This window comes from Oreochromis aureus, linkage group 17 (assembly GCF_013358895.1).
Source record: "Oreochromis aureus strain Israel breed Guangdong linkage group 17, ZZ_aureus, whole genome shotgun sequence".
Classification (NCBI taxonomy): Eukaryota; Metazoa; Chordata; class Actinopteri; order Cichliformes; family Cichlidae; genus Oreochromis; species Oreochromis aureus.
The window spans coordinates 31542248-31553074 of record NC_052958.1 but is presented as its reverse complement, the minus strand read 5'-3'; the positions used below and the strand labels follow the sequence as shown (position 1 = coordinate 31553074).

The window sequence follows — 10827 nt, the reverse complement described above, 5'->3', positions numbered from 1 at the left end:
GGAACATTCCACCAGGGTTTGGATGTTCAGAGGAACACAGGGAACTGTGAGAGAAATGATGGTGACAAAGAGGAAAAGGAAGACGGAAAAAAACATTTTAATGTCGAGTGAGATCATGGCTCGTAGAGTCATAAACTTTAACAAGTCAACTAAAATACCTGAATTTACAATCTCCAGGATGCTGCTGGGTCCTTCACATGTGCTGCTGATGGGCTTGACCCTCACACTGTACTGCTGTCCACACTGTAACTCAGGCATCGTACAGCTAGAACTCTGCGTGACGCAGCGAAGTGTAGTGCCATTTGTTGTCACCGCTGTGGTGCTGTAGTTCACTGGCATGGATCCCGGTGTCCAGCTGACGGTCAGTATGTTGGTGGTACAGTTAAGAGTGGTCAGCATATTCTGCACAGTACATGGGGCTGAAATGACAGAAAAACAGTTAGACTTACTCATCTGCAATATCTCAACTGCTGTTTGGGATTCGATAAGTAAGAGAGGGTTATTAGGACGTAGAGTAAAAGCAGAGGTGCTGCTGTTTCTTACCAGTTGTATGGATGACTGGCTTGCTGTCTGGACTCTGACAGTAATAATCTGAGGCTGACACAGTGAAGTTATACATCTTTCCACACTGCAGACCCTCCATATTACAACTGAGTTCTGTCATTGTGGAACAGGTCACATTATGACCATCTGCAGTTATGGCTTTGCCAGTATGAGACACTGCGTTGGGGCTGCTCTGCCAGGCTAACTTGGCAGAGTTACTGCTACAGTTCACTGAGACGGTCAGCTGAGAGGGTGGGCAGGGCTCTGCAGAGGAACGACACAGAACACATGCATGGTGTAAGTTTGACAGTGATTGCACATAAGCAGTGTTAACTTATATTTTTGCCAGTGTGTACCTATCTGTAGTTGCAATGTGCGGCTCTTCATGCTGGTGCACATGTTATCCACAGCAACCACACTGATATTATACACATGTCCACACATTACATCGACCAGCCTGCACGATGTCTCATTGGATGTACACTTTAAGTAACCGCCATCTGCATCCAGAGCAGTAGCAGTGTAGTTTATGGCACCCCGACTTGCTTGCCACATGACGTCCACAAAATTCTGGCTGCAGCTTCTCCTTTTTTCGACGTTAGTGGGTACACATGGAACTGAGAGTGAAATAATCTGATTAGCTCAGCTGTTATTTAATGAAGAAACTATCTTAGTAGGTAGCAAAGTAGAACCAATGATGTCAATGAAATAAAAAAAAACTTTATAGAGTTAACTTCTCTTACCTTCCCTGAAATATAACTCTGAAGGACGACTGACGCAGCTGCCATTGAAGGACATCAAATTCACTGTGTACTCCTGGCCACACTCCAGTGTGTGGACTGTCAGGTTTGTCTGTGTGGTGTTATACGTCAACGGCATGGTGCCGTTTGTGATTTTGACGATATAACGTTCTGCATTTTGGGATGTGTTCCAGCTGATTGTCACATTGCCTGATGCACAGTCCACCCTGGCACGTGCGTTGGCTGGCCCACAAGGAACTGAACAAAAGAGAAGAAGGGTGGGTGAAGGCAGGCAGCTAAGAAATGAATTGGTGAATCAATAACTTTCATTTAATTTTATATTCAAAATTAATCCTTCTGTCAAATTTAATATCGAAAGTATGTTTAGGGAAATGGAAAGGCAAAGATCCACTATATTAGAGCCTCACTGTCTGTCTTAGTAGAAAAGAGATCATTTGTATCTGGGTGTGAAAACTAAGCCAACGCTAAAGCGCCTTTAACCTACATTCTTTCCAGTGGCCAGCAGGGGGTGACTCTTCAAGATCTATGACCTCTGTAAATACTTTCCTAGTATTCCTAGTATATGACTCACTGTTGTAGCATTAGTAAATATAACATGTTGATCACTTTAATTGATGTAATTCATTAGAGTTAAGAAGCTAAATTTGGCAGGTCTACCATGCAATTGACAGTCTACTGTACAAGTGTGTCCCTCAGTTTCTCAGTCAGTCTCTATCTAGTGTCAAAAACAGTTGACTCCAAACTGCTAAGCTCTAGACTTCACAGATGGATGTAGCCCCTGGTTAGTGATTACTGGTTAGGTGCTGGTGGAGCAAAATGACTCTTGTGGTGTCAGGATAGTCCGAGGGAACACACCTTTTTGTTACAGTAAATCAAAACTGTTTTTTCTGTGTACAAAAAAGCATTTTAGGCGTCAGCACTACGCTAGATCTGACAAATTGACATGAGGTCAGTTTTTAATGTATTTTGAAAATTTTCCTACCAGACTCCATGTAGAGGGGCTTAGAGGGCATGCTGGAGCAGTTGCCGTCATGCTGGTTGACAGTCACAGTGTAGAGCTCGCCACATTTCAGGTTAGGTATTTTGCAGTTGGTTGCAGTGGAACTGCAGCTTAAAAGTCTCTGATTTGAATCTATAATGGTAGCAGTATAGGAACTGTTACTGAACGTTCCATGCCACGAAATCAGAGCCTCATTGGCTGCACAGTCCAGGGTGGCAGTGAGGTTATTTGGTGGGCAGGGAGCTGAAATGACACAAGTGGGCCATTATCAATCAGAAAGAAACAAAACAGTATTTAACTTTGAATAAAATAACAGAAATGTGCAAATATGACTGTGACATTTTAGTCATTAATGCTAACTCAGAAAAAAGATGCACATCTTGGCAACTTTTACATAAAGTAACTAAATGAGCATCTTCACTAGAGGTTACCTGTCAGTATGGTGACCATGTCACTCTCAGAGCTGTTGCACATGAAGTTGGAGGCAATAACATAGACTTTGTAGCTGGTGCTGCACTTCAAGCCACTGATCGTACAGAACATATCCATGGAGTTGCAGCTATGAATGACCCCATTGCTGTCCTTTGCCATTGCAACATAGAAAAGTGCTGCGTTGCTCATCCCCCAGCTCACATAGATGGAGTCTTTTGCACAATTTCTCTCTGCTGAGATGATCTGGGGAGTGCATGGGACTGAGGTAGAAAGCAAGCAAATTAATAATAATACCAACCTGGAACACTTTCACAGTACTAGAATTAAGTAAATGATCTATTTTTAGTTATTTTGATTGCAAATACATCTACAGATTTCTTTTAATTACTCTTCAACTTTATAAAAGGCTTGAAAATTCTAGTCAAAATTTCCTACAGTTTCAGGTCATGTCTTTTATAGTTTTTTTTAACAAACCAACAGTCCAAAACTTTTAAGATAATCAATTAAATTATACAGCAAGACATTAAAAAAACATTGTTCTTTGGAAATAGAATTAGTACTTGCTTGTTTATTGGCTATATTCATATATATCCAGTGGCAAAATGTAACAAAGACATGTAATATAATATTCATAATAATGTTGTCACTTGCAGTTAATCATTTGTCAAGCTTAGAATGAATCTTGCATAGCTGTGTAGGAATGGGTCATCCGCCATAGACTGCATCATGTTGTGCTGCCATGTTTTGCTATAACCAAACACTGAGCCTAGATTGAACCACCTGTGTAAACGTTACTACCACCATAGGTTCTCTTACATGCTTGGTAAGGTTCAGGTATTCAGTTAGCTGCAATCTGCAACCTAAATGCAAGATACCACTAAATACTACACACTGATTCTTTAGTAAGTAAATTGTGAGCCATACCTTTTTATTATTATTATCATACTTTAATATGTAAACAGCAGAATTTGCAGTAATGCAACTTAGAGTAATGTAGATACAATACAGATTACCCTGTTGCATATAAAATATTGGCTTAATTAATCCAATGCTATTAAAAAATAAACATTTAATTAATCAAAATATGCAAATATGTAAATATAACACTGAGATTTGGTTGGTTGGCATACTAAATATGTTTTACTGATAAAATCTTAGTTATCATTTAGATTAGTACAAACTAATTAACCTATGAGAACCTGTGTCACTGCCCCTTTACACACTGAGGAAAGTCATGTTCAAGTTTTAACATGGACTCTATTATAGTTTTCCTGGCAGTAAAAATGTGTCTGTGCTCTTTTGGGTTAATGGATGAATGCAAATGCAGATGTCTGAGGCTCTAACATGTGTTCCTCACTTGTCTCAGCCGGTAACCCCAGCATTGTTGGACTGGGACAGTCATTGTCAAAAGCTCTGATGGTGACGGTCAGATGGTCTCCACACTTGACGCCCTCCATAACACAGCTGTTGGACACTGAGCTGCAGTTGTAGCTGCTGTTTTTGTAGTTGCCCACAGCTTCCACGGTGTAGTACAGTGCCCCCTCAGCATTGTCCCACTTGCTGAGCAAACTGTCAACCCTGCAGTCGGTTGCTGTTTGCAGATTCTGCGGAATGCAGGGTGCTGGAAAGAGTGGAAATAAAGAATTGCATAAATGTACTAAAATGTTCTCATTTATAAACGAGAAGCTGAACACAACTGATAAACAATTGTAAAATGGATTCATCACATTCATCACAGAGAGCTTATATGAGAACTCACTTCAGTTTCTCTCAGAACCAGGAATACTTTAAATTTGCTGTTCAAAAACTGCTACAATTTGGAATGTTACAAATATAATCATTTGCAGATCAAAGACTATTTAAATAGTTAGCCCCAGTGAGATAAATTTGTCAAATCATTCACTAGAAAAGGTGACATTAGTTACCCAAAATTATGTTGCAGATTTATTGAAATCATACCTGTGTGAATGCCAACAGTAGAGCTGAAGCTGCTTGAGCAACTCCCTGACACAGATTGAACTGTGAAGGAGTAGTACCGTCCACAGAATGTATTTGTGAAATAACAATTGTTTTCTTGAGTCATGCATGTCTTGACCATTCCCTGGATGCAAAGAACAATATTTAATATTTAGCCAGTGCTAATTTACAGGTTCTAGTTTATCACAAAGGTCAACATTTGAGGAAAAATTTTTAGGTTTCTGTTGATTTGACCACTTTAAGATAATGTGTATGTCAAGACTCTTAAAAACTTTCTTTTTGAAATCCAACTTCTATGATTCTGTTTTCTACTTAGGTAGATAAAGTCTTGGGAATTTGAAGATATCAGAACAACAGTGTTAAACAAGCAAAAATTAAGGAGCTAGTTTAAGAAACTGGCTGGAAATGTTCAAACAGGCTATTTAGTTCTGCATGAAATCTGCCTACCAGAATTTCTGAAGCTTAATAAATAAATCTTCTCATTTAGTTCTCAGCGAGATGTTTTTATTGGCTGAAAAAAGGTTGTGCAATTAAACCAATTTTGATAAAAATAACCCATTGTAAATCTAAAATATAATACCTTGGAGTCGACTGCCCTGGCCAAGTAGCGGTCTACTTTGTTTGTCTGATTCCACGAAAAAATGATGACATCACTGTTGCAATCCCGCAACAACATCGGGTTGGCTGGAGGACAAGGGGCTTGATGGGAAGACATAGAGTCATTTTAAAAATAACACATCACAGACATGACATATATGCTGTATATAAAGGATGGATGGTAGATGCATCTATGGATGGATAGCAGGAGAGGTAAAAACAAACAAACAAAGCTAGTTGGATTAAATATCCTCATCAAAGGTGAACTTCTCAAATCTCTGTTCAGGTTAAAACGCCCTGATACTAAAGATTGTGCTCCAGTGTTGCTTTTCATTGTATAATGTTTCAGGTTTCACTTAAACACAGGCTCATTCTTAACTGGCTGAACACAACACAATATGATATAGACAGCAAATCTCAAAAGGAGACCCAGTTTTCAAAGGAGACGCCTAGTGATCACTAAAACAAGTGTGTGAACTTGGAATGAAAAACTTGTAAACAAGTATTCCCATGAGGCGCAAGACCAATGTGACACCAGTAATCTGTATCCTGAGGTAAAAACAAGTGGGTGTAATATACTTGGAAAAAGCCCTCTTCTTAAATTTGACATCAATCCTTGTCTTAAAATTAATTTGTAGCTGATTGGTGGAGATTGTTATTGTTATTATTTTTCTTTGCCCTTTCCAAGGATTTGTGCTTTTTAAAAAGGGGTTATATCACTTGATTGACTTAAGGATTCATTGTCCCGTATTAAATATCTGCATGGTTGACATGTTAGAGCTGCTTGTCATGAAATCATATTCAGCAGCATCCAAGTCACGACAACTTAGCCAAGCACAATGTGACCCATTGGGTGGGGCTGAACACGCACTCTCAGCCCACGATCCCCGACTGAATGGAGGGATATGTGAGACGAAAAGATTAACTGCCTGCCCAAAATAGACAATAAAGTACTGACATCCAGTTGACTGTTGCTGGAGGGCCGAATTACTTCCTATATGGAAAATATTTACCAGTAGAAATTATGCAATAGATAAAAACAAATGCTAGTTATGAATCGTCTCTCCAGATAAAGATGTTCAGTGTTTCAATGTCTAATCTAAAGGAGCATTACACACATTTTACATGCTTGTGTAACACTTTAAGGCTTGCTGCTGATCTTATGAAAAGAGTTGCATATTGTCTCCAGTAGTTCAAGAGCAGCTTTCTGAAAGTCTGACATTTATAACAGAAGTTCCCTTACAAGGTAGAAGCTTGAAATACGTGACCACTTACTAGGCAGTGAGTGTCTCGCTGCCCCTTATGCTTGATTTGTAGACCATTATACCCAATTTGTGGGACATCAATGTAGAATCACTGCTTTACATTTCTTTGTTAAAACAAACTCTTTTATATTTCTTCTTCATCATTTTTAGCCCCTCTTCAGATTGACTTCTTTATTCTAAAACTTAAAAGTAAAATGCCAGATTTTTCAATACCAAACCTATACGTATATTTGGAATATCAGCTGTCAGATTCTTCCTCATTTAAAACAAGATGGATTATTTCAGCTTTTAGAGCTGAAGAAGGAAACAATCCCGCTGTAAACAAAGGCTCAGCTGGTTGGGTATGCTGCTAACACACTTCACAAAAACCCTGATATAAATGGACTTTAGAAGAAACCACATTGCTTTTTTTTCTTTGTGTGTGTGTGTTTATTCGGTGTCTCACCAGTATTAAAGGTGGCTGAGGTGTTGTTGATTAAGTTCTTGCAGTTCTCTGACATGGGCGTCACATACACCTTGTATTCCTGACCACAGCTCAGTCCTTTAATCGGACAGTTGGTGCTTTGGCTGGTGCATTCCAGCTGTGTGCCATTACTGCCAACTGCCACGGCCCTGTAGGACGTGGCCCCCGAAACAGCCGGCCAAGACACGGTGACAGAGTTAGCGGTACAGCTGTAGTCCACTGATACCGATGAAACAGGTGTCAGCTCTGCAAGCAACACGGTAATATAATTTTATTTCAGAAAATTGTATCATTTCACTGATGTTTGATGGTACATTGCCTCTAATCTGTATTTGAAGGGAATCCTCATATCAAATATTAGACTGCTATAAAACCCAAATAATCTTCTCACATGTCTCTTTTCCCATCAGCCTCCACCTAACCTAACAAACAGGTTTTCAGAACATCTGAATTTTCCTTGAGGATCATATTCTAAGTGTCTGAAAGGGACGCCTCAGAGAGAATGGCTGACCTAGATCCTAATCACCAAGTTATTGATATTGTGTGGCTCTGCAGACTCACTGTTGGTGGTGTATGTGTAGTCCGTGGGCTCGCTCAGCACCAAGAACATGCTGTATGAGGACACTGATATCAGATAGGTGGAGCATGGGAGGATGCCTGGAACATCCAGCTTGGTGTCTGAGACATTGTATAAAGAGGGTTGGCTGTTGGGATCATCTAGATTGCGAATCCTGACATGGTATATAAGGACCGTATTCACCGGCTCCCACGTTATTCTTGCTGTAACCTGGCTAGTCTGCGTTGCAGCAATACCCACTGGAGGCTGCACCACTGAAAAGAGAGTGGGATAAATTCAGATATGAATACTCTTAAACAGTTGACACAAATCAGTGAAATACACAAGTTTTCTGCACAAGTTTATAATTCTTAGAGACCTTTGATTTAAAAGGGTCAAGCTACCATTTATAAATGCATACAGTCACATTTAAAGGATCAGTTCATGTGTTTTCTAGTTCACTTAAAGAAAGGTGCATAGCTTTAATCTAAATTTTCACTTTCTAGACATTTATTTTGAAATATCTGCTCCTGAACCCCTGAAAAGAAGAATGTTCTCTTTTTTTAAATTTACCAAACATTTGCAAGAGTTACCTGTTTTTCAGAGAGCGACTATAAAATACCCATCCACCCTAAAACACTTCTACATTCTAATTGAAGTTGGTCACTTACAGGTTGTGATGGTTTTCACTTTGCTTCTGCTTCCCAGGCCTGCCTGGTTAACTGTGTAGACATAGCAGTCATAGTTGGAGGAATGCTGCAGTTTCGTTACCACAGCTGTGGTGTTGGTGTATGTAAAGTTCATCATGGTTCCGGTGGCCTGAGAGTACACCTCTAGATAGTATTTCTGTGCTGAAGGCACTGTTGTCCATGTTACTTTGATTGAAGTACTTGATAGTGCTTGCCCTTCAACTATCTGTGATGTGTCAGGGACTGGTGGGAAAGAGCAGGGGAGACTATTTCACATAACCTCCTAAAGGAAGTCTGCAGTCCACATAAAAAAAAACGACAGTATTCTCAATGATGATCAATCAGTGTTGTTATAAAAATGCTGAACTTACCTGTGGAAGCCAGAGTGGAATTAACACACACCACACTGAAGAAGACAAAAGCTTTAACAGTCACATTATACTCAGTTCCTGGTTTTAGACCAAAGATGTTCTTCTCAGTCTGGTATCCGAATGTGGACGTTATAATTGGTGCAGACTGTGGAGAGTTTTTCTCCCGAAGGTCCAAAACATAGCTGCTTGTTCCAGGATATTCCTTCCATTTTACCAAAATTGATGAGGCACTTGATGGACTTGCTGACAAGATGTTGCATCCTGAAAGAAATGGAAATGCACTGCAATAAACTTTGACATTAAAGGTTACACAGAAACAAATAATACACCCACATGAGCGTATATGTCACACTGAACAGAAGCCAGTGTGACATCTTGAGCTTTAATGATATTTTCTATTGTATTATATTCTAGTCATTATCATGGTCATCAGTTTAAAAATGACCAAATTATGCTCATACATAGCTCTTTAGACCTGCATAGTCATGCAAATTTCTCCATTTTCTTACCTTCTGCACTATGAAGTATCTGTAAATTAAAAAAATGAAAAATCATACAACTGTTTCAGTCTTACAGATTTTAACATAAAAAGTTATATTTATCCGAGTTAGACTTACCAAAGCTAAAGAAAAGCATATGGCTCCCAACAATCCCATCTTTGACACAGAGAGCGGGATTAAAATTACTTTACTATACAAGGGAGTCAAATGCAAAAGGTGTGCTGGATTCTTTTGAGCTTTAACTCAGTATGCCTGAGAACCAATCAGTATTCCCCAAATAGAGGGCAGGCTGTCCCTCCAACAGCCCCAGGCAGCATAAGCTGCCTTGGGAACACAGCATGAGGGAGGGATGGAGGGCGGGATGGAAAAATGGATGAGAGTTTACCTGAAATGAGGATGACAGGAAGGTCATCACCCTCTCTCACTTCCTCTCTCTTTTTTCCCTCTTGCTCAGTCTATCAGCAGCCATAACCTCGATCAAGGCATTTTCCTTGCTGTCTATTTGTAGTATCTATTATTTTGTTTTTATTATTTGCAATATCAAACAGTCTTTTTGTTGTTCAAAATCATTGATAAGAATTAATTTACTGTATGACATTGTGGCAAGTCTTCTGTTTTTGAAACTACTAAAAACAAAAGATTAGTTTTAGGATCTCTCAGTTCAGCCATGTTTATTAAATCACAAGAGAAAAAATATTAATTCATCCGCATAAGTCATATGTCACATGTTAACACAGCATTGTTGTACCTAATATTTGGAGCCGTAGTTTACGACATAATGTTACTGAAACATTAAGCCTTACTGCTCATTAACCCAAGCATGATTTATTCATTTGTTCAGTTTTTTTTCTTTTCTGTCGAAGTTACTGAATGTTTACACATCTTTATTCATTTAGTGGTTTCTTTTTCTTCAAGAAACAATACATGAGAGCGCGGTAAATGACCTGAACTTGGGAGGGGCTGCTTAAGCAAAGAAAAGAAATGCACCTGAAACGAAAGTCAGGAATGTAAACTTGTGAACTGGGACTTCATCTAGATGGGAGGAACTTCCTAACACATTATGCTTAGAGCTTTTACTAACTTGAGTCATTCATAAACTGAATTTTTGCAGGTGTTTAGTACAAACAAAAAGTGAAGCTGATTCCTTCCTAGATATCTTAATCCCAGAGCTGACATTATGTAGGCTACATGCTGGGCTGAAAAAGATCTTTGTCACAGTAGAATAAAGGCCTATGGTTCCTCATCGTGTATTACAAAAAAGGAAGTCAGTGTGAAAATGGATATGGGCTAGAATACTGTGAGGAAACTTTAGCTGTGTTTAGGCAAAAGAGCAATTATGAACAAATGATGTGAACGTCTTGATATTTTATCTGTGATATTGTCCTGAGGTAGACAATATGACAGGTCGTGGTTAAGGATCCTGTGTTGCAACTTCCCAAAAATCGGCCTCCATAAAATGACATTACAACACAGAAAGGTTGGGTTGTTTCTGCCTCTGGCTTCTCACCAAGCGGTAATCTCCAGTGGTTAAAAATGAATCCATTGACCAGATAACAAAAACTGCAGATCCCTGAATGGCCACTTGAGTTTAAAAGCAAGTCAATGCTAATTCACGCCCATGTTAAAATGCACAACTTTAGAACAGAAATAAAAACGTTTACAGTCTGATGCTA

At 39.2% G+C, this 10827-nt stretch overlaps 1 protein-coding gene across 1 annotated transcript; it reads right to left on the bottom strand.

The window, feature by feature from the left end:
- Positions 1 to 2223: 2223 nt before the first annotated feature.
- On the bottom strand, positions 2224 to 8401 carry LOC120433849 (fibronectin type III domain-containing protein 7-like). Its single transcript, XM_039600800.1, has 8 exons — positions 8266 to 8401; positions 7600 to 7869; positions 7021 to 7284; positions 5294 to 5412; positions 4094 to 4340; positions 2736 to 2996; positions 2287 to 2547; positions 2224 to 2234 (listed from the first exon to the last, which is right to left on the bottom strand). The coding sequence occupies exons 1-8, from the start codon at positions 8399 to 8401 to the stop codon at positions 2224 to 2226; spliced, it is 1569 nt and encodes a 522-aa protein (XP_039456734.1).
- Between the last annotated feature and the right edge of the window lie 2426 nt (positions 8402 to 10827).